This window comes from Esox lucius, chromosome 15, assembly GCF_011004845.1.
Source record: "Esox lucius isolate fEsoLuc1 chromosome 15, fEsoLuc1.pri, whole genome shotgun sequence".
NCBI lineage: Eukaryota > Metazoa > Chordata > Actinopteri > Esociformes > Esocidae > Esox > Esox lucius.
The window spans coordinates 742915-767934 of NC_047583.1; the positions used below are offsets into that span (position 1 = coordinate 742915).

Consider the following 25020-nt stretch of genomic DNA (forward strand, 5'->3'; position numbering starts at 1 on the left):
GTAGGGCACTACATAAAGACTAGGGTAGCATTTTGGACATAGCGATAAATGACTAGGGAAGCAAAGAGATTTGTAATGGACCCAGAAGAGTGGGCTCAGACCACTCTCAACAACAACAGAGACAGAGAGACAAAGACAGCAGGAGAGAGAGACACAGAAGGAGGGACACAGAAGGAGAGAGACAGGAGGAGAGGGAGAAGAACAGGAGAGAGAGAGAAACAGGAGGAAAGGGGGAGGGACAGTGGGAAAGGGGGAGGGACAGGGGGACCTTACATGTCACTGCCAGGGTTGGGTTTGACCACATCCTCCACAGAGAGACAAGCCTCCATGATGTCGTTAAAGCCTGCATTCCCCACGTTCTTGGCCAGCTGCAGGGTCACACAGACAGGTCAGCGCAGCCCAAATGACCTTCTCATCTAAGTGCTAGACTACTACAATATCTACCATATACATTTACCTTAAGCTCTATTCACTTTGCCATGCCACTTCAGCAAATACTTCAATCAATGGAGTTGATTGTGTGTGTGTGTGGAAACGCTACATTGAGTTCCACCCATTTCATCTTTGCCAAATAATGTGAAACACTACAGTCTCAATGAGGGTCATCATATTGAATTAGAGACAAAACATTTCATCCCCAAATGATTAATGGGTAAGAAACCACACTGCGTGTATATTATAAAGCCAGAAGAAATGTGAAATATGTAAAGTGCATGTACAGTTAGGTCTGGAAATATCTGGACATTGACACAATGTTCATAATTTTGTCTCTGTACGCCACAATGGATTTGAAATGAAACAACAGAGATGCAATTGAAGTGCTGACTGTCAGATTTAATTCAAGTTGAACAGAAATATTGAATGAAACCTTTTTCATACACAGTCCCCTTATTTCAGGGGCTCAAATGCAACGGAACAAATGAACACAATCAGAAATAATCTTGAATACTTTGTCGAGAACCCTTTGCACACAATGACTGCTGGAAGTCTGGAATGTTTGGTGACGTCCAGACACACCAGTCTGTGTTCCAGAAGTGGAATGTTTGGTGACGTCCAGACACACCAGTCTGTGTTCCAGAAGTGGAATGTTTGGTGACGTCCAGACACACCAGTCTGTGTTCCAGAAGTGGAATGTTTGGTGACGTCCAGACACACCAGTCTGTGTTCCATAGAAGTGGAATGTTTGGTGACGTCCAGACACACCAGTCTGTGTTCCATAGAAGTGGAATGTTTGGTGACGTCCAGACACACCAGTCTGTGTTCCAGAGAAGTGGAATGTTTGGTGACGTCCAGACACACCAGTCTGTGTTCCATAGAAGTGGAATGTTTGGTGACGTCCAGACACACCAGTCTGTGTTCCATAGAAGTGGAATGTTTGGTGACGTCCAGACACACCAGTCTGTGTTCCAGAGAAGTGGAATGTTTGGTGACGTCCAGACACACCAGTCTGTGTTCCAGAGAAGTGGAATGTTTGGTGACGTCCAGACACACCAGTCTGTGTTCCATAGAAGTGGAATGTTTGGTGACGTCCAGACACACCAGTCTGTGTTCCAGAGAAGTGGAATGTTTGGTGACGTCCAGACAAACCAGTCTGTGTTCCAGAGAAGTGGAATGTTTGGTGACGTCCAGACACACCAGTCTGTGTTCCATAGAAGTGGAATGTTTGGTGACGTCCAGACACACCAGTCTGTGTTCCAGAGAAGTGGAATGTTTGGTGACGTCCAGACACACCAGTCTGTGTTCCAGAGAAGTGGAATGTTTGGTGACGTCCAGACACACCAGTCTGTGTTCCAGAGAAGTGGAATGTTTGGTGACGTCCAGACACACCAGTCTGTGTTCCAGAAGTGGAATGTTTGGTGACGTCCAGACACACCAGTCTGTGTTCCAGAGAAGTGGAATGTTTGGTGACGTCCAGACACACCAGTCTGTGTTCCAGAAGTGGAATGTTTGGTGACGTCCAGACACACCAGTCTGTGTTCCAGAAGTGGAATGTTTGGTGACGTCCAGACACGCCAGTCTGTGTTCCAGAGAAGTGGAATGTTTGGTGACGTCCATGCTCAGTCTGTTTATAATACAGCGTTGTTGTTTGTGTTGTTATAGGTTCTGCAGGCAACAATATGTTGTTATAGGTCTTGCCACTCCATACTTCTATTGAGTCAATGGCATCGTACCGTGTTCGTTCATTCCAACTCTTACCGTTGTGAGTCGTTTCTTCCCTGTACTGTTGCTTTATTTCCTTTATTTTATCAGGGATCTGTTTGTTAGATCGGATGAAAACCATCACGAGAAGCCTAAGACTAAGCAAATCATACACATTGCTATTCAAACAGCACAATGTGGCGTTTTCACAGAATGTAATACGTCAACCCACAAACTCCGCCTTAAGTCCTAAAGTTCCTCGTCTCCTGCTCCGTTCAATCTTTGAAGGACATGAGGTCTTGGCCCACACCTCCCAAAGTACCAGGCTATAAAGACTTGTTGCTGTCCCTGTCCTGTCCAAAGTCCTCCTGGCTTTGCAGATCAAGATGATACCTGATGATTCCAGCTGCCAGTCTGCTGACCCCCCCCCCCCATCCCCGTTTGACCCTGTCCTTGTCCATCTGGTCATTCTTCTGACCTTGGTTAGGTTTTATAGAGTCTGGACGCAGCCCAAATGCATTTAGAGGACTGGTCACCCCTCCGAGCCTTGTTCCTCTCAAGGTTTCTTCCTAAATTTCAGCCCCTCTTAGGGAGTTTTTCCTAGCCACTGTGTTTCAACAATGTTGTTGCTTGCTCCTTGGGATTTCAGGCTGGACGTTTTGTAAATGCACTTTGTGACAACTGCTGATATAAAAAGGACTTTATAAATACGCTTAATTTCTTGATAAATGTGTAATATGTAAACTGTATGTATACTATAAAGCCAGATAAATGTGGAATATGTAAACAGTATGTATATTATAAAGCAAGATAAAAACTCCCAGCACCATAGTACTTCACCATCAGAATGAATAGCTCCTAGCTGAGCAGTCATGAGCATTCTGGTACAAAATGTCTGCCAAGCCTCTTATTGGCAGAATAGCATGAGTTATACAATATACATATACATTATATATTGTATATTACACAAATATATACAGTCCATTCAGTTTTATTCAGCTGTGTGATGGTTATTCTGTGCTAGGATTACCAAGAGTTCTGAGGTGCTGAGCATGTCCAGCGTGAGGGACTGGATCCGGGAGTAATGAACACCCAGTTCCCTGTGGATTCCAGAACATTCTATACAGGTCAGGATACCTAGGTTAGTGGACAACCAAGTGGGGTCTGGGAGGAGGACAGAGAAGGACAAAAGAAATGGAGAGAGATAACAGGTAAGAAGGTAACAGTGTCCTTGGTAGGAAATTCAAAGTTACATTTAAAATGGTGATATCCAACAAATGCAGAGTTTCGCCTTAAAGTCTGAGGCTACAGCCCCCTCATCATTCACGCTTCAGCACATCAAAGCAGCCTTTCGAGACGGACATCAGAACTGGTGCAAGTCAGACAAACTGCCATCCTATTCATAAGTACACCTGAATGACACGAACAAATGTTAGATCAGGTAAGCCACATTTCTTTAGGTATTTAAAGGTATGTGGTCATGGTAGCCAATAGCTTCTATCATTGTAAGGCTGGAGCAGAAATGTGTAGGAATAAAACAGAAAACTGTGCCAAACACTGAATTGCGGACAATTTCTTGTGCAGCAACGAGTCAATAAACTAAATGGTACAATCATTGGATTGATGAATCCATTAAAATCACTAGGACTTATGGTGAGGGATAGGATGAGGGATAGGATGAGGGATAGGATGAGGGATAGGATGAGGGATAGGATGAGGGATAGGATGAGGGATAGGGATAGGATGAGGGATAGGATGAGGGATAGGATGAGGGATAGGATGAGGGATAGGATGAGGGATAGGGATAGGATGAGGGATAGGATGAGGGATAGGGATAGGATGAGGGATAGGATGAGGGATAGGGATAGGATGAGTGATAGGATGAGTGATAGGATGAGGGATAGGATGAGGTATAGGGATAGGATGAGTGATAGGATGAGGGATAGGATGAGGGATAAGATGAGGGATAGGGTGAGGGATAGGGTGAGGGATAGGGTGAGGGTGAGGGATAGGGTGAGGGATAGGGATAGGATGAGGGATAGGATGAGGGATAGGGATAGGATGAGGGATAGGATGAGGGATAGGGTGAGGGATAGGGTGAGGGATAGGGTGAGGGATAGGGATAGGATGAGGGATAGGGATAGGATGAGGGATAGGGATAGGATGAGGGATAGGATGAGGGATAGGATGAAGGATAGGATGAAGGATAGGATGAAGGATAGGATGAAGGATAGGATGAAGGATAGGATGAGGGATAGGATGAGGGATAGGGATAGGATGAGGGATAGGGATAGGATGAGGGATAGGATGAGGGATAGGATGAAGGATAGGATGAAGGATAGGATGAAGGATAGGATGAAGGATAGGATGAGGGATAGGATGAGGGATAGGGATAGGATGAGGGATAGGGTGAGGGATAGGGATAGGATGAGGGATAGGGTGAGGGATAGGGATAGGATGAGGGATAGGATGAGGGATAGGGTGAGGGATAGGGTGAGGGATAGGGATAGGATGAGGGATAGGGTGAGGGATAGGGATAGGATGAGGGATAGGGTGAGGGATAGGGATAGGATGAGGGATAGGGTGAGGGATAGGATGAGGGATAGGGTGAGGGATAGGGTGAGGGATAGGGTGAGGGATAGGATGAGGGATAGGGTGAGGGATAGGGATAGGATGAGGGATAGGGTGAGGGATAGGATGAGGGATAGGGTGAGGGATAGGGATAGGATGAGGGACAGGGTGAGGGACAGGGTGAGGGACAGGGTGAGGGACAGGGTGAGGGACAGGGTGAGGGACAGGGTGAGGGATATGGTAAAGACCAGCAGGTGGCACTGGAAAGATGTGTATGTCTGACTGTGTGTTTATGTATCGTGTGTGTGTGTAGGTTTTACTATTCCTTCAGTCCATAAAGATATAGTAGAAGAGCGAGCACTACACACAGCTTAGCGAGGCTTGTGGTAAAGGGTTAGAGTTAGGGAACAGGTCAATCTTATATTCTTTTGGTTGAAACTAGGTAGTAAACCAAAGCGTGTGTGTTTGCGGTGTGTGTGGTGTGTGTGTGTGTGTTTTCCAGTCACTCACTGGGAGCTCCACAGTCACAGCAGACATCGTTGCCGGTCATCCTCTTGACCTCCCCCAAGATGGCCTTGGTCAGCTCCTGGACGATGTTGTTCTCCCCAACATGCTGGTCCCCCTTAAAGGCATTATTCAATGCCTCCTCCTTACTGTTCTGAAGCACTGAGATCCATCTGATAACACACAGGGGGACTGAGTGTGTGTGTGTCTTTGGAGAGGTTGTGTGTGTGTGTGTGTGTGTGTGTGTCTGTCTTTGGGAACCAGTGGATGGATTAACTGTGTGCATTGAGGCAAGGTGCCAAACCGGACACACCCCCACGCTGGCGCCAGCGCTTCTGAACATTATGAAAACGTGGAGGAGGGTTGTGGAGGTGTGTGGAAATATGTACAGCAGGGGCAAGAGGACACACACACACACAATACACAACCAGAATACACACACACACACACACACACTTCACAACCAGAACATACACACACATCACAACCAGAAGACACACACACACACACATCACAGCCAGAACATACACACACATCACAACCAGAAGACACACACACACACACACACACATCACAACCAGAACATACACACACATCACAACCAGAAGACACACACACATCACAACCAGAAGACACACACACACTTCACAACCAGAACATACACACACATCACAACCAGAAGGAACACACACTTACATCTGACATTCTGGGTCGTCATCAGCCTGGAAGTGATATGTTCTGTCATCTAAACGAGAAGAGGGTGGGGGGGTTGGTCAGAGACATGGTGAAACAAGACATGAATCAAGAAAATGGATGACATGAGAGCAATTTCCTTAAGTGGCCGTCGCAGCACCAGACTGAAAGGCTCGTGAGGATCAGCAGTGAATAAGAAACAAGAGACTCTTCAATGGTTGTCAGCTACACACAGCACTGACAAGTAAAAGACCTCAAACGTCACAGCACCCCAATAGTGGGATTGGATTGGAAGATGTTTGTAATCCACGCAGCACATAGGTCAGTTAATCCAAAAAAGAATGTCTCAGACCTTATGGAAGATCTATTTTGTACTCTTTAATTCTCCTCCAACCGGAGTGCAACAGAGTGAATAATGATCACCTTAGCAAGGCTAAAGGACTAGACAAAGACATGCTTTCTTACAATATTCTGAAGAGCACTCACCTGTCCATGTTAGGGTTAGGTTACCAGTTACAGAATGGCCAGTCAAAACATTTTTCTACCCAATGAAATACAATGAAAAACAGTGTATATAATCTGAAAGGTCAAGCTCAACAAAGTGCTGGGGTCAGCTGTATTAATATTAGACACAGTGCTGGGGTCAGCTGTATTAATATTAGACACAGTGCTGGGGTCAGCTGTATTAATATTAGACACAGTGCTGGGGTCAGCTGTATTAATATTACACACAGTGCTGGGGTCAGCTGTATTAATATTAGACACAGTGCTGGGGTCAGCTGTATTAATATTAGACACAGTGCTGGGGTCAGCTGTATTAATATTAGACACAGTGCTGGGGTCAGCTGTATTAATATTAGACACAGTGCTGGGGTCAGCTGTATTAATATTAGACACAGTGCTGGGGTCAGCTGTATTAATATTAGACACAGTGCTGGGGTCAGCTGTATTAATATTACACACAGTGCTGGGGTCAGCTGTATTAATATTACACACAGTGCTGGGGTCAGCTGTATTAATATTAGACACAGTGCTGGGGTCAGCTGTATTAATATTAGACACAGTGCTGGGGTCAGCTGTATTAATATTACACACAGTGCTGGGGTCAGCTGTATTAATATTACACACAGTGCTGGGGTCAGCTGTATTAATATTACACACAGTGCTGGGATCAGCTGTATTAATATTAGACACAGTGCTGGGGTCAGCTGTATTAATATTAGACACAGTGCTGGGGTCAGCTGTATTAATATTACACACAGTGCTGGGGTCAGCTGTATTAATATTAGACACAGTGCTGGGGTCAGCTGTATTAATACTAGACACAGTGCTGGGGTCAGCTGTATTAATATTACACACAGTGCTGGGGTCAGCTGTATTAATATTAGACACAGTGCTGGGATCAGCTGTATTAATATTAGACACAGTGCTGGGGTCAGCTGTATTAATATTAGACACAGTGCTGGGGTCAGCTGTATTAATACTAGACACAGTGCTGGGGTCAGCTGTATTAATACTAGACACAGTGCTGGGGTCAGCTGTATTAATACTAGACACAGTGCTGGGGTCAGCTGTATTAATATTACACACAGTGCTGGGATCAGCTGTATTAATATTAGACACAGTGCTGGGGTCAGCTGTATTAATATTAGACACAGTGCTGGGGTCAGCTGTATTAATATTACACACAGTGCTGGGGTCAGCTGTATTAATATTAGACACAGTGCTGGGGTCAGCTGTATTAATACTAGACACAGTGCTGGGGTCAGCTGTATTAATATTACACACAGTGCTGGGGTCAGCTGTATTAATATTAGACACAGTGCTGGGATCAGCTGTATTAATATTAGACACAGTGCTGGGGTCAGCTGTATTAATATTAGACACAGTGCTGGGGTCAGCTGTATTAATACTAGACACAGTGCTGGGGTCAGCTGTATTAATACTAGACACAGTGCTGGGGTCAGCTGTATTAATACTAGACACAGTGCTGGGGTCAGCTGTATTAATACTAGACACAGTGCTGGGGTCAGCTGTATTAATACTGGACACTGTGCCGGGGACAGCTGTATTAATACTAGACACAGTGCCGGAGACAGCTGTATTAATACTGGACACTGTGCCGGGGACAGCTGTATTAATACTGGACACAGTGCCGGAGACAGCTGTATTAATACTGGACACTGTGCCGGGGACAGCTGTATTAATACTAGACACAGTGCCGGAGACAGCTGTATTAATACTGGACACTGTGCCGGGGACAGCTGTATTAATACTAGACACAGTGCTGGGGTCAGCTGTATTAATACTAGACACCGCGCCGGGGACAGCTGTATTGATAAAAGCCTGGCTTTATTCAATAACAAACTCCTTCATCAGTGTCTAAAAGCCTGGCTTAATTCAATAACTGAAACTCTTTTATCAGTGTTTAAAATCCCGGCTTAACCCAATAACTGAAAATCCTATATCAGTGTCTAAAAGCCCGGCATAATCCATTAACAACATACCTTTATCAGATTAATACATGATATACTACTGTGTGAAACCACTCTGAGAATGGCTAAGTATCGAGAGACAGAGGATGAGACAGGAAGACTGACAAAGGCAGAGAGGGAAGAGAAGAGCAGGAGCTAAACATACGTGAGATGAGATCAAAGCTCTTCTTCTCTTCTGGGTTGTGTTTCACCTGGCAGGTGAGAAGATTGAGTTTGGCCGGAGGTCGGTTTGCCTGAACAAGAGAGAGAGGGAGAACATTGGAAAAAAATGGATTCCAAATAAATAAAAAAATCCAGACAAACCCTTAAAGTACACCCTGCCTTGGCAGACCAGGAGACCAGACAAGAGCTGAACCAGCTACTACCCAGCATAAATTCATACAGTTATCTGAGCTACATTAAGAAAACAATACTATAAAAAGAAAGGCATTAGGTAGCTTGATACATTTGTCATTAAATACTGGTCTAACAGAACAGCATGGAGATATCCCCATAATCCAGCCAACCCCTCCCTTGGGTACTTCAACATAACAAATTTACAGCCAGGCTCTCAGTTTTCTGAGGTTCTGTGGGCGAAGGCCTGTCTTCTGAAGAGTTACATCCTGTCCTGCTGCAGACTATGGAACCAGGCAGCTTTGTTCTTTAAAAACAGCCATGATTGCTTTACTTGCACTGACCTCTAGAAACAGCTGCTCGGAGGGAGGGAGGGAGGGAGAGAGAGAGAGGGGGGGAGAGAGAGAGGGGGAGAGAGAGAGGGGGAGAGAGAGAGGGGGAGAGAGAGGGGGGGAGAGAGAGGGGGGGAGAGAGAGGGAGAGAGGGGGGGAGAGAGAGGGAGAGGGGGGAGTGAGAGGGAGAGAGGAGGAGAGAGAGGAGATGGGAGAGAGGAGAGAGAGAGAGAGAGAGAGGGGGGGGGAGAGAGAGGGGGGGGGGAGAGGGGGAGAGAGAGGGGGGGAGAGAGAGGGGGGGAGAGAGAGGGGGGGGGGGGGAGAGAGGGGGAGAGAGAGAGGGGGAGAGAGAGAGGGGGAGAGAGAGGGGGAGAGAGAGAGGGGGAGAGAGAGAGGGGGAGAGAGAGGGGGAGAGAGAGAGAGAGGGAGAGAGGGGGAGAGAGGGGGGGGGGGGGAGAGGGGGGGGAGGGGGAGAGAGAGAGAGGGGGGGAGAGAGAGAGAGAGGGGGGGGGGGAGAAAGAGAGAGATAGAGAGGGGGGAGAGGGGGGGGGGAGAAAGGGGGGGGAGAGGGGGGGGGAGGGGGAGAGAGAGAGAGGGGGGGAGAGAGAGAGAGAGGGGGGGGGAGAAAGAGAGAGATAGAGAGGGGGGAGAGAGGGGGGGAGAAAGAGAGAGAGAGGGGGGGGGAGAAAGAGGAGAGAGAGGGGGAGAGAGAGGGGGAGAGAGGAGAGAGAGAGAAGTGAGCGGTTGGTGAGAGAAGAGAGAGGGTGGGGAGGGAAAGAGGAGAGACAAAGAGTGGGAGGGAGAGTAAAGAGAGGATGGGGAGTGAGAGAACAGAGAGTGGAGTAAAGACTTCCATAGGGAAAAGAGGAGAGAGAAAGCAAATACACTGTCTGTATGTATGTTTCTACAAGAAGGAAAGAAACAAAGAGGGGGAAAGCCAGGTGATGGAAGAGAGAATGGAATGAGAGAGTGAAAGTGTGAAAAGGTGACAGGAAGGAGGAAGTGAGAGAAAGAGAATGGAGTAAAGACTTCCAGAGGGAATTGTCGTTGTCACCAAGCTAGAATACATGAGCCTGGAACAATTCAGCCCTTCAGAGAGTCACTCTACACATCCATTAGAATACTGACCGTTGTGTTTTTCAGTGCAGCAGAAGTTCAGATGTTCCAAAGCACTTGACTTGATTTCATCCAAAACACTTCATTAAACCAGCATCTTCATAACACAGAGAAACTAACCACTAACAGCCTGCAACTCTGACTTATGTTAATAGACCAATAAGAGCCTTGTTATGCCATGTCACTGCAGTATCTATGGAGACAGTTACAGCTTACTGATTGGTGTTTGGGTTCACCAGACACTTGGAGGAAGGTGCTGTGGGAGGTGATTAGTCAATAGACTAAGCCAGTTAAACCAATGGTGTCTGAAACTTCAACCAGTGTGATACACCAGTGTGATACAATCTGTGTAGACAGAATTAGAAGAGGGTGATTACTCACTGTCCCATGTGATATGGTGAGATATCCATTCTTCACTGAACACTTTCTCTTCTGCCAAACTTTCCTTAGCCTGGTGACACACATTTACAATGCACACATATGTCACATCCATGGAACAAAACAGCAAAGATGTGGCAGTAAACTCAACAGATGAATTCATGATATCAGCCAGGGTGTTCATTCATTATTATGTAAATGCATACACAATCTACAATGAGAAACTGTCCCATATAAACAACATTAAATATGAATGGTCTTATTATGCTGTATCAGCAGGTAAATGCAGACTTCTGTTATATGTGCCTGAGTGTTTTGCTTTGTCTGGCCTTTCAATTGGCTCTATCAATGTTTTTTGAAGATGCAACAAGTTTTAGAAAAGAGACAAACTGACCCGTCACTCTTCTTGTAGAGGTTCCCACAGCGTTCGGTCCCATGTTCCTTATTTCCCTGTGGCTGGTGCAGGCTGTAGGTGGTGCTTTGTCTCACCTGGGAATCCTTCAAACACACAAACACACGTCTTAGACGATGTCCCACACACACACACACACACACACACACACACACACACACACACACACACACACTAGACCAAAGAGCCACAGATGATACACTTACTCTCCTAGACTTGGTTCACCAAGAGGCAGAGGCATTAAAGTAAAGAAGAGAACAGAGTGGTAAGACAGAGCGCTGCCATTTTAAATGGCGTTGTGATTCTAGACATTCAGTTACACTGCATCATTAAAATGTTCCCAATTAAATGTAAATGGACAGATAACACATCTGCCATAGAATGTAGAAGAATCATGCAGAGGCATCATAGTGCAACTCTCTCAATGCATGGGTGAAACGGTACGTGCATTCATATTGGACTGGTCAGTACCTTGTCCACTGTGCACAGTTCAGTACACACTGCAAACAATACATTAATCATATAATTATAGTTAGAAAATATATGATATTATACAAATATTATATTATTGCATAAACCAATGGTATATTAATTAACATGGGGAAAATATCCACATGGCAATGAAGTTGTCTTAAAAAAAAGAAAAGAAAGTTGTTTCGTCTCATAGCTCATTGGCTATTTCACTCCAGCAGAACCGGAGCTGAGACACCGTGGTAACAGCAATTTCATTATGAAGGAATTAGCAGTTTGCTAAACGCAAAGGAAAGCCAGAACTAGAAGACACTCCAACAACAGTTAGGTCAGCCGTCTGGGAACATTCCGGTTTCCCTGTACACTATAACGGCGACTGCCACGAGGGTTGAATAAAACAGCTACACCATCTGGTCTCTGTTCATCGATGACAGCCTATTCCAGTGGCTAAACATGAGTAACATGGCTACACATTTACCGTAATTCCCCGTTTATATCCCACACTGTGTACAACCCATACCATTCATTTAATAGCTTTGTGCACATACCAACCAAATATTAACCACACCCATATATGTGCCGCAGAATTCTACATTAATATTAAACCTCTGACATAGGGCGCTACCAAAATGTCTTTGTTAAAGAATAAAATATCTGTTTTTGAAAACCCTGTAAGACCAATTGTATCATATTTCCTACATGAGTTCCCGAGACCTCAACATCGACAACCAATCATCTGAGAAAAGGGCCAGTGGAAACGCTTTTTAAAATGTAAACTTTTAGATTCTCCGCACCCATGTATTAACTGCTGTGGTTGAAAATGTGAATCAAAATCGGTGAATAAGCCGCGGTTAATAAACGGGAAATTACGGTATTTGTTTTTTACAAATATAGTTTCTCAGGTACAAATTGTCATTTTTTTCTTTGGAAGTAACATGTTTCAAGTGGTCCTATTTTGCAGCACTGATATGTGATTTTATTTTGATATATGCTGCTGGATTATGCACTCTTGTTAAAGTTCTGATTTAAATGACTATTATTTTCATGTTATAAGACAGACACTGCTGGTTTTTCTGGTCCCTGTTTCCATATGCTCCTGGGAATTCAAGCTACCCACGTATACTATTATAATAAATGGATAAATACAAATTACATACAGCTCCAGAAAAAATTAAGAGACCACTGCACCTTTTTCCTTCCTTTCCAAAAAAGTCAAAAAGAAAGGTTTCCAGCAAGGAACAGAAGTGTTCAATTTGCAGTGCTCTCTTAATTTTATTTCTGTTCACTCAAAACCTTCCTTTTTGACTATTTCTCAGGCATTTATTTTTCATGTATTGAAACAGTACCGTCCCGAACCATTCGTTTTTTTTACTGTTTCACCTCTTCTGGTACTACAAACAGCAGCCTTTCACTCCTCATAGTAGCTTAAGACAGCAAGTCCAGATATTAACTGTAGCTCACTGCATGCATTAACTGTAGCTCACTGCATGCATTAACTGTAGCTCACTGCATGCATTAACTGTAGCTCACTGCATGCATTAACTGTAGCTCACTGCATGCATTAACTGTAGCTCACTGCATGCATTAACTGTAGCTCACTGCATGCATTAACTGTAGCTCACTGCATGCATTAACTGTAGCTCACTGCATGTATTAACTGTAGCTCACTGCATGTATTAACTGTAGCTCACTGTTACTGATGTTTTATACAGTCACTGGTGTTTTCTAATGTTGACAGGGAGTGAACATACAGGTTTTTAATATGTACCTGTAAGTGCATCAGTGACAGGATAGGAATGTGATTAGATGAGACAGACTCATTACTGGATGTGTTGAGACTGATGTTGATAGTGTGGAAAATGGTGCTATAAGGGCTTTTTGGTTGTGACAGCAAGGACAGTGTCATTAAAAGCTTTATTTCAATGTAATTGAAAGCACTATTTTGAAGTACTGATTTCATGAGTTGGGAAATGAACAGCTTCTGTTGTCCGACAAGGTTTCTGATTTTCTGCTACCTGCAGTTAGGGAATGTTTTCAATGGAGTGTAATTGGCTGATCATGAACTGGATGCGACATCATTTTCCAATTTGAAATCTCACTGAGTTGACTACATCCGAAAATGTGTTTGGTTTAACAAGCTTCTCTTCATCTAGAGGTGTCCGTCCCCCTAGAGGTGTCCGTCCCCCTAGAGGTGTCCGTCCCCCTAGAGGTGTCCGTCCCCCTAGAGGTGTCCGTCCCCCTAGAGGTGTCCGTCCCCCTAGAGGTGTCCGTCCCCCTAGAGGTGTCCGTCCCCCTAGAGGTGTCCGTCCTTCTAGTTCTATAAGTGTTACCTCCTTTTGGTCCACCTGCAGCGCTGATTTCAGGACATCCCGGAGCTGGGTCAGCTGCTTCCTCTCCTCATCCTGGGCCTGCTTTATCTGGAGAGATCCCATCAAGGTCAAACAGGGATCCCATCAAGGTCAAACAGGGATCCCATCAAGGTCAAGCAGGGATCGCATCAAGGTTAAACAGATCAAACAAAAGGTAAGAGCCACAGAATCCTTCCATAGCCATGAAGAGGTTTGCAGTAGAACTCACTGTATGCAGGTCTGTGGCTAGTTTCTCTATAGAGGGCTTGAGGTTATCTACTGCTTTCAGCCCATCCTGAAAGAAACTGTGGAGAGGGAGAGACGGAAGAGACAGACATTATCCAATTCCCATGACCAGAGTGTTTCATCCAAAGCATACGTTTACTGACTGCTGGACTTACTTGCACTGTGCATGGAAGTATTTGATGAGATTCTGAAGTAGATCCACCCCTTTCTTTATCTTGATCTCGTTCACTTTGAGAAGATACTGCAAGACAGATTTCTGTGTCAAGAAACCGTCCACAAAATATATAGACACGATCGATCTATTCTAGTAAACCAAGCCTAACCTCAATCAATCTGGCAACCCAGATCAGACCTCAATCAATCACGCAACACAGATCAGACCTCAATCAATCTGGCAACCCAGATCAGACTTCAATCTGGCAACCCAGATCAGACCTCAATCTGGCAACCCAGGCCGGGGCTTCACCCCTTTCCTTACCCACCTCGCACATCTGCAGCTGGAAGAACCTCCGCTCCTTCTCCATCTCCTCTGCAACCTCAGCCCCGCTGATCTCCGTTCGGATCATGCCGTGCTGTCTTGCATGCTCCTTCTTCTCCTTCTCGATCTTAGTGCTGGGACAGGAAGTGACATCACTGATGGGTCAAAAGGTCACCAGTGCTGCCATGTGGCATTTTCAACCACAGACAGCCAGCAAATAGGAAGTAAACATGGGAGAGGGAGCATTCCATGCAACAGGGCATTCCTTTCAATGCGACGACTAGTGTTGAATATTTGCACTACAAAAGGATGCAGAGTTTGACTCCTCCTACATCTCTGAAAGGCCCATGTCCAGTCCAGACGACCTGTGCTTCCTGTTACGAGTGTTAGTGGCCCGGCACTAACTGAGCTGGTACCTCAGCCTGACGTCAGTCAACAGCTCGGCTCATTTGGACCAATGAAAACACAGAGGGAGCAAGGCCATTCCAAAGAAAAACAAATCAAAGAAACAAATCCAAACAGATCGTACTGAATGAAAAGAGAGTGCAAAGGGGCGGACATCAAGCTGACTGCCAGGCAGGGGTTTCAGGGAGGTCTGCTCCTGTGAGGCGTACAACATTTCAACCACCTCATCAAAGGTTATCATCATCAAACGCTCTTCCAAAATACCTCACTCACTCAGTTTCTCCGTCAGCAGCGTGACTAACACACTACTTTGATTGAAAAAAAGTTTCACTTCCTGCTGCTGCTTCGCAAACATGAATCCACCTCAGGCAAAGACACCTGGGTAATATTTAGTCATTAAAGATCCGGTAGCTGGCCGTGCTTTCATTACTTTACATTTGCAAACACATCAAGTGTTCATCAAATTATGACTGCAGAAAGATAAAATCAGCCACATGTTGCCATAAGAGACACTAGCTCAAGTGAGGACAGCAGGCGGTTGGCAAAACCAGAGGAGAGCACTCAAGGTACAGAGACTCATCTCTTGGTCTAAAAATATTAAAACCTTAATCTTAATGGTTGACGAAGAGATTTGAGATATTCTAGAGATATGATAATCGATCAGACTGATCGGTAAACCTTAAAGCACATTAGATCAGATGCCTCAACAATGTTCTCAATCAAGCACAGAATTGCACACCACTGATAGCACTAGCAGAGAGGGAGCATCAATGGATGAACATAAAGCTGGGTCAAAGGCATGACACTTCACATCCACTGGATCAACAGTTAGTAGCGTCTTGTCAGATTGGTGTGGGAAAGCAAAATAAATTACCCCTTCATTAAGGAATGTCCTTTGCAGCTTGGAAAATATATCAAAATCCCATTGATATCAGAGTGGATTGAGGAGTTCAGGGAAGGAATGATCTGTTATTGAGGAAGTCTTAACTGAGGACCACAAGGTGAGGTCTGTCGAGGGACGGGGGAATAAGCCCACACGACAGATAAGACCGAAATCACATCTCATTTAACACACTGCACCTGATGAATGAGGCTCTAACAATGACAGAATTTATTTTGTTTGTTATAATATCTAGGTTATTAATATATTAAGAGAATCACTGCAACAAACAACTAATATGGCTAATGCACAAAACACAACATAATGATAATTGTCTTATTGTTGTAAACGGGCCAGAATAAAATTTCCAATTCCTGGTAGTGAAGGTACTCTCAAAAGTAATAGAAAAGTAATATATGGGAGCAGATCAGCGTATGAATATTAGTCATTACAGGATGACTGCTCATACATGGATTCCTTTGTTTTCATTTCATTTGCAGTTTTATAGGAACCAACTTGACGTCAACTTGTCTTTGTGTAGGGCTTTTAAACATAAAAATCCTTACACTTTTGTCTCGTAGTCTTTCCAGGCCTTATCGAAAGGCTTTTTCAGGTCCTGTGAAAAGAAAAGCCATGTGTTAACTTTAGTAATTCAGGAAAGCCCTACATTAGTTGAAAAAGTTTTGGGGGATGCATGTCAGCTTTCACTGGAATAAACATAAAGAAAAATAGCGGTGCCAACATGATATTATCACTGATGTAAATTATTTCAACATTGTCAAAACTCAAAGTAATTGTTACATTCGTCGTACAGTTTTTATTGGCCTATTAAAACTCTGGAAAACAGACATGGTTTATTGTAGCTGGACAAGGCTTTTTGAGGTTTACATAGGCAGTTATAGTATACTGATACTAACTAAACACAAATGACTCAAATAGCTGCCAATACCAGCAGGAAACAGAGGTCAACATGCTGCCAAAACTCAACCCAATGCAGTCAACCTGTTCCTCTTCAGTCAGTACATAGTCATATTGTCAAAACCGTCACATGGCTGTAGTAGCTGCACCACTGAGCAGCAAAACGAAAATACAGGCCTGTTCATAACCGTCACATGGCTGTAGTAGCTGCACCACTGAGCAGCAAAATGAAAATACAGGCCTGTTCATAACCGTCACATGGCTGTAGTAGATGCACCACTGAGCAGCAAAATGAAAATACAGGCCTGTTCATAACCGTCACATGGCTGTAGTAGCTGCACCACTGAGCAGCAAAACGAAAATACAGACCTGTTCATAACCGTCACATGGCTGTAGTAGCTGCACCACTGAGCAGCAAAATGAAAATACAGGCCTGTTCATAACCGTCACATGGCTGTAGTAGCTGCACCACTGAGCAGCAAAACGAAAATACAGGCCTGTTCATAACCGTCACATGGCTGTAGTAGCTGCACCACTGAGCAGCAAAACGAAAATACAGGCCTGTTCATAACCGTCACATGGCTGTAGTAGATGCACCACTGAACAGGTAAGCTAATTTGCCGTAAGCTAATTGATCAAATGCTTTTCCACAGAGCAATCGAATAAACAGTGATTAGGAGCAAACAAAAACAGAATTTCTTTTTAAAACGGGTGAAATTGCCCATGTAATTTCTACCTCTAAACACCATAGCTGTGGCTATAATTGCTGCTTCCGATGCCATTAAAAAGGTGGTTAAACATGATGAGATGCATGGATTATCTGATTGTAAACACGCTTGATGTTTCAATGCATATATGCTGAGTGCTTCAAAGTCACTAACTGTGGAAAAAACTGATTGCTAATTTCTCATTGTTTTTTAAATGCCATCGCTATGGAAACCTTCAACAGTGACAGTATTATTTTCTAATTGACAGTCACAGGCCTTTTCTTTTCAGACATTATTTGGTACGATAAAATGAGGCAGCATAAATCAACAAGAGGTAATCTTTCTAAAGCTCTGTTAGAATCAATATGTCCTATTACTGCATTATAACAAGTAATCCAGTGTAACTCATCAGTCTATATATCAAACCTTTTGGCTGAAATCCCATTCTCAATCTTTCAGAGTCCTATACATGATCCTTTGGTCGACCCTTGACCCTTTCTCCAAAAGAAAAGTGGAGGCCAGAGTTCACAGGTCATTGGGTCATGGTCTGACTGAGTGGAAGACCACAAAGACAATCAATGAGAGAGGGAATGGGTGAAAACTCTGAGACCAGAGACAGGTGAGACAGAAAACAAGAGAGAAAATTAGGGAGGAAGAGAAAATGAGATGAAGAAAACAAGAGAGAGAACAAAAAATTGCTAAAAATACACACTGCAGCGGAGAGACAAGCCAGCCAGAGAGAATGAGGAAAAGAACATTCTTTAGGAGCAGCCATCCCTCTCTCATTCAGCTCCAACAGAAGTGAAGAGAAACTACTGTGTAGCTTCCACAATAAAACAGTAGGGAGTAGGACTATTCCATCTGATGGGGGTTTGGTCTTATGATATACAAGAGGGGACTGAGCTTGCCAAGCGTGTCTGTGTAGCTAAACAGATTGAACAAAACAACAGAAAAGGGCAGGGTCGCTCAGCGTGGGGAATGCCGAAGGAAACGCCAAAATACGGTTCATATCCAGTCTACTGTCAAATCAACAGGCACTATCTCGCTAATCATAACAAGATGTTTGGAAGAGAGGCTTTAAAATGGAATACAGCACTTTACTTTTGGTCCTCGTCTAAGTAGACACAAAGCTTCAATAGGAAGGTACTTCCCGGGCCTCATGAATGGAATGGTTCATATTAATACAGTGGTACAGTAGCGGTAGGTCTGGCATTTCCACTAAGAGACCTAAATGTGCAACTAAGAGCTTTAACTTGTTCTTTGTGATTCCATTTGTAATGAGCTTGTTCCAATTTGTTCCCCCGTTAGCCTTTTAGCCCGTAGCCTTTACCACAACTAGGTGTGTACCCCCACCTGTACGGTTTACCAGGCCAGGACCACAATCCCTTTGTACGGTTTACCAGGCCAGGACCAGAACTCCTTGGTATGGACTGTCTGTCGGTGTGTGTGTGACTGCCCGTCTGACTGTTTGTCGTGTGTGGACTGTCTGTCGGTGTGTGTGTGACTGCCTGTCTGACTGTTTGTCGTGTGTGGACTGTTTGTCGGTGTGTGTCTGACTGCCCGTCTGACTGTTTGTCGGTGTGTGTGTGTGACTGCCCATCAGACTGTCTGTCGGTGTGTGTGTGCATGAGCGATGAATCATTGTGTTCCAAGGGGAAATGGATACACATGTTCAGAATGTTTGGTGTTAGAAGAGATGACATCAGCCCTGTGTCCCGTCAACTCTGTAAATCCCCTCGGCCCTGCTGTTTAGCGGTGTTCGCACTTTCCACCAGTCTGTTTGTATTCTGTGTTTGGAGTGGATTAGGTACAGTGTGGACACTGGACAGTGGGTTTGGTCAGGACGTGGACACTGGACAGTGGGTTCAGTGAGGACATGGACACTGGACAGAGGGTTAGGTGAGGGTGTGGCCATTGGACAGAGGGTTAGGTAAGAGTGTAAACACTGGACAGAGGGTTAGGTAAGTGTGTAAACACTGGACAGATGGTTAGGTAAGTGTGTAAACACTGGACAGATGGTTAGGTAAGAGTGTAAACACTGGACAGATGGTTAGGTAAGAGTGTAAACACTGGACAGTGGGTTAGGTAAAGGTGTAAACACTGGACAGAGGGTTTGGTGACGGCGTGGACACTGGACAGAGGGTTAGGTAAGGGTGTATTCACTAGACAGTGGGTTCGGTGACGGTGTGGATAGTGGGTTAGATAAGGGTGTAAACACTGGACAGAGGGTTAGGTAAGGGTGTAAACACTGGACAGAGGGTTAGGTAAGGGGGTAAACACTGGACAGAGGGTTTGGTGACGGCGTGGACACTGGACAGAGGGTTTGGTGACGGCGTGGACACTGGACAGAGGGTTTGGTGACGGCGTGGACACTGGACAGAGGGTTAGGTAAGGGTGTAAACACTGGACAGAGGGTTAGGTAAGGGTGTAAACACTGGACAGAGGGTTAGGTAAGGGGGTAAACACTGGACAGAGGGTTAGGTAAGGGGGTAAACACTGGACAGAGGGTTTGGTGACGGCGTGGACACTGGACAGAGGGTTTGGTGACGGCGTGGACACTGGACAGAGGGTTAGGTAAGGGTGTAAACACTGGACAGAGGGTTAGGTAAGGGTGTAAACACTGGACAGAGGGTTAGGTAAGGGGGTAAACACTGGACAGAGGGTTAGGTAAGGGGGTAAACACTGGACAGAGGGTTTGGTGACGGCGTGGACACTGGACAGAGGGTTTGGTGACGCCGTGGACACTGGACAGAGGGTTAGGTAAGGGTGTAAACACTGGACAGAGGGTTAGGTAAGGGTGTAAACACTGGACAGAGGGTTAGGTAAGGGTGTGAACACTGGACAGAGGGTTTGGTGACGGCGGGACAGTGGACAGAGGGTTAGCCAACGAGTATTTCTTTTTCTTTGCTATTTTTTTCCGCTCACAATTTTTGGGACAACCAACTGGCCTTGCCGATCGCAACTGCACTGCAGCTTCTGGAGAGCCAAAAACAGATTGAAGCACATCTCACCAAAGCTGTTCTAACTCAAATCACACTGCTCACTCAACCAGAAAGTATTTACTGGCACATACATGCAGGAAGGAGAGCGCATTACCAGCTAAGATTGGATCGGTTTTACCCTAATAGGTAATTGACAGTGAGGATGTTGTGTCATGGTTAGTTTTGTCTTATAACATTTTGGATTGAGTCTCAAAAGTACATGTCCTGCACACAACTGAAATACCAAACCCATCTGAACCACGTGTTTAAAACCTAACCAATGTGAACGTGTTTAAAACCTAACCAATGTGAACCATGTTTAAAACCTAACCCATTTAAACCACGTGTACAACCTAACCCATTTAAACCACGTGTAAAACCTAACCCATCTAAACCACGTGTACAACCTAACCCATCTAAACCACGTGTACAACCTATCCCATCTGAACCATGTGTAAAACCTAACACATCTGAACTATGTGTAAAACCTAACACATCTGAACCATGTTTACAATCTAACACATCTGAATCATGGCTCAGTTGAATCTCTCCTGCCTCAAGCAGAAATGACATTTGAGTGGTGAAGCCAGGAACACCTTCCATCTGTCACCTTCTCTACCCATCACCATTACAAAAGGACCAATAAATGGATTGGTGGGATTGTTGAGATTGCGGATTGTTGACGTGCTGTACGCTGCTTGCTGTTACCTACCTGGCTACCGGCCAAACTTTTTTTCGAATTTACCCCATATAAACTAATTGGTCAAAATTGTATTTTAAGAGTTTTACCAACGCAATATTTTTATCTGTTGACCTCTTACCCAACTTTACTACACCGGGACTCTTTTTGGACTTAATTAACGGAACTACTCACCCCTGAACACCCGAGGCTAAGTATCATTACAATGCCTTATCACTGTAATTGTTGTAGCAACAACACGGAGGAGAACTATCATCTTCAGTTAAAGATAGCAGAGTTAGAGTCTCGGCTTCTGATGCAAATGTCAGGCAAGGATTATGCTAGTGTAGAAATAGAAAAAACTGCGTCAGTGCCACCAGGAATAAACGATAGTTTTGTTAGCACGCCGGCACAGCTCCTGCAGCCGGGCAAGAACTTTCTCTTGTTCACTGGGAAAAACTGAAAAACTGAAAACTTTAGTCATCGGTGATTCCATCACCCGCAGTATTAGATTAGAATCAGTCGGTGATCTTACACTGTTTACCGGGGGGCAGAGCCACCGACGTAGCCGCTAATCTGGGGTTGGTGCTAGCGAAGTCTAAAACTGGCAAGTATAGAGAGTACAGAGATATTGTTATTCATGTTGGCACCAACGACGTTAGGATGAAACAGTCAGAGGTTACGAAGCAGAACATAGCATCAGCGTGTAAACTAGCTAGAAAGATGTGTCGGCATCGAGTAATTGTCTCTGGCCCCCTCCCAGCTAGGGGTGGTGACGAGCTCTACAGCAGACTTGCGCAACTCAATCGCTGGCTGAAAACGGAGTTCTGCCCATCGCAGGAGGTAGAGTTTGTAGAGAACGGGCTTTCTTTTTGGGAGTCTCCCAGAAATAGGGCCAGGCCTGATCTGCTGAGGATCGACGGACTCCATCCTAGCTGGAGTGGTGCTCTTCTTTTATCTAGGAACATTGACAGGAGTCTCACTCTTATAGCTTTAACATGAGATAGGGTGCAGGTCAGGCTGCAGGCTGTTAGCCAGCCTGCTAGCATAGTGGAGTCTGTCGATAGCATAGCCAGAGTAGTTAGTACAGCTTTACCTATTACCACTGTGACTCGTTCCAGGCTGAGAATGATGAAAACAAGGTAGTGCTAACAAAAACAACCTTAAGATAAAGCCTTCCTCCTCGGTCACAAATAAAAATGACTGTATCACTTCGCATCTCAAAATGGAACTCCTAAATGTTAGATCTCTTGCTCCAAAGGCAGTTGCAGTAAATGAATTAATCTCTGATCATAAACTGTTATTGGTTTATGTGAAAAGTGGCTAAAGCCTAATTAATTCACTGCCTTAAATGAGGCCTCTCTTCCTGGTTATACTAGTGATCATATCCCTTGTGCATCCCGAAAAGGAGGGGGTGTTGCTAATATTTATGACAGTAAATATAAATTTACTCTCAAACACATCACTGAGTTTCATTCTTTTGAAGTTTTACATAGTGAAAGTTAACCAGGCCGATAAATCGTTTTACATAGCTACTATTTATAGGCCCCCCGGGCCAAACACAATGTTCCTCAATGAGTTTCCAGAATTCTTGTCTAACCTTGTAGTCATGGCAGATAGTATTCTAATTTCTGGCGATTTCAATATTCATATGGAAAAGTCCAATGATCCTCTTCAAAAACCCTTTGAAGCCATAATTGACTCAATGGGTTTCATCCAACATGTCTCAGGTCCAACACATTGCCACAATCATACCTTAGATTTAGTCCTGTCACGAGAAATAGATATTGTAGATCTAATAATATCCCTCCAAAGACCTGGATTATCGGATAACTGTCTTATTACATTTACCGTTAAAACAAGAAATCCACTTGCTCCGCAAACAATGAGTTTCAAAAGCCGTACTATAAATTCTCGGACTACAAAAATTCCTTGATATTCTTACAAGTTCGCTCATTAACGACAGAGTAAATAAATCTGTAAACGATCAAATCGAGGATCTAAACTCAATACTGCGAAATACATTATACACAGTTGCACCACTAAAAACAAAAGAAATACGCAACAAGAAACTTGCTTCCTGGTACACAGACAATTCTAGAGCACTTAAGCAAGCCTCCAGAAAATTGGAGCGAAAGTGGCGCTCCACCAAGTTGGAAGTGTTTCGACTAGCCTGGATAGACAGTACACTACAATACCGAAAATCACTCAAGTCTGCTCGATCAGCTTATTTCTCCAACCTGATTGAGGTGAACAAAAACAATCCAAAATGTCTCTTTGATACAGTTGCAAAGTTGACAAAAAAGCAAAGCTTAGCAAGTGAAGTGGGTCTTCACTTTAGTTGTAATGAATACATGAACTACTTTGATGAAAAGATCATCACCATTAGAAAACAAATAACTGACTCCTCCTTAAATAGTTACGGTCCTCAAAATCTCAGATGTCCTAAAAATGTCCTGAACCTCCCTGACCAGGTGTCAATGGGGACACTTGAATTTTTTGATACCGTATCGCTCGACACATTTACTAAATTTTGTAATGAGTTCTAAACCCACAAACTGTCAGCTAGACCCGATTTCAACAAAATTACTTAAGGAGCTATTTCCTGTGCTAGGTCAGCCAATGCTGAACATAATAAATTGCTCCCTTTCCTCCGGATGTGTACCAAACTCACTAAAAATAGCAGAAATTAAGCCTCTCCTAAAAAATCTAATCTGGATCCCGACATATTAAACAATTATAGGCCAATATCGAACCTCCCGTTCCCCTCAAAAATCTTAGAAAAATGTGTTTCCAAACAACTGAATGCCTTCCTAAAGACAAATAACATTTATGAAATATTCCAGTCCGATTACAGATCCCATCACAGTACTGAGACTGCACTCGTGAAGGTAACAAATTACCTTCTAATGGCCTCAGACAAAGGTTCCGCATCCGTCCTGTTGCTTCTTGACCTTAGTGCTGCTTTTGACACTATTGATCACTCCCTTCTCTAAGAGAGACTGGAAACCCATATTGGGCTACGTGGACATGTTCTAGCCTGGTTTAAATCTTATTTATCTGAAAGATATCAGTTTGTTAGTGTGGATGGCATATCCTCTGACAAGTCAAAGGTATGCTTTGGTGTTCCTCAAGGCTCGGTTCTGGGCCCATTATTGTTCTCACTATATTTGCTCCCTCTGGGCGATGTAATCCGAAATCACAACGTAAACATTCATTGTTATGCTGATGACACACAGTTATATATTTCAATGAAGCATGGAGAAGCCCCTAAATTAGCTACTTTGGAAGCATGCGTTTCAGATATTAGGAAGTGGATGACAGAAAATGTCTTGCTCTTAAACTCAAGGAAAACAGAAATGCTCGCTTTAGGACCCAAAAAACTGGGAGCGTTGTTAGCAGACCTCACTGTGAACCTCAGGGAGGTTGCGGTTGGTGGGTGTCCCTTTGGTTGATGCCTGGCAATGTGGGTGGATTGATTTCCTGCCTGTTGGGCCCTGTCCGGGGCATCCCCCAGGTAGGGCCACAGTGTCGCCGGACCCCCCGTCTCAGTTCCAAGGTGTTACGCTGCTATATTATTGTTCTGGGGGATATGAGGAATACACTTCTAACTTTTCTCAGTTTTCTCCAGTTTTAAATTTTAGTAGGAGATGAGGTCCTGGTCCACACCTGCGGATTACCTGGTTTGGGGGGCCCGTTTCTTAGGGAGTTTTTCCTAGCCACTGAAATTCAACACTACTGTTGTTTGCTCCTTGGGGTTTAAGGCCTGGTGTCTCTGTAAAGCACTTTGTGACAACTGCTGTTGTAAAAAGGGCTTTATAAATAAATGTGATTGAAATTTGATTGAAATGGTAGGAAGTGAGAAGAAACCAAAGGGGCTCGGGGTGATTTTTTGTCATATCATAATAATCCCACAGAAGAGAATGTCAAAGGA

The 25020-nt window shown here is 44.3% G+C and overlaps 1 protein-coding gene across 5 annotated transcripts in view; it reads right to left on the reverse strand.

The window, feature by feature from the left end:
* Positions 1 to 25020, reverse strand: part of asap2a (ArfGAP with SH3 domain, ankyrin repeat and PH domain 2a) — a 94959-nt gene that overhangs the window by 20131 nt on the left and 49808 nt on the right. For 3 of the 5 annotated variants that reach the window (XM_020054269.3, XM_020054268.2, XM_013137659.3), the window contains exons 5-17: positions 16368 to 16417; positions 14521 to 14650; positions 14194 to 14279; positions 14022 to 14097; positions 13775 to 13861; positions 11180 to 11188; positions 10956 to 11059; positions 10565 to 10634; positions 8548 to 8635; positions 5911 to 5959; positions 5221 to 5387; positions 3170 to 3303; positions 274 to 368 (exon numbers count right to left, since the gene is read on the reverse strand). In XM_020054269.3, the coding sequence (XP_019909828.1) occupies positions 274 to 368; positions 3170 to 3303; positions 5221 to 5387; positions 5911 to 5959; positions 8548 to 8635; positions 10565 to 10634; positions 10956 to 11059; positions 11180 to 11188; positions 13775 to 13861; positions 14022 to 14097; positions 14194 to 14279; positions 14521 to 14650; positions 16368 to 16417 (1145 nt within the window). The remainder of the gene's footprint in view (positions 1 to 273; positions 369 to 3169; positions 3304 to 5220; positions 5388 to 5910; positions 5960 to 8547; positions 8636 to 10564; positions 10635 to 10955; positions 11060 to 11179; positions 11189 to 13774; positions 13862 to 14021; positions 14098 to 14193; positions 14280 to 14520; positions 14651 to 16367; positions 16418 to 25020) is intronic. The other 2 variants (XM_013137661.3, XM_013137660.4) reach the window with 1 other exon arrangement.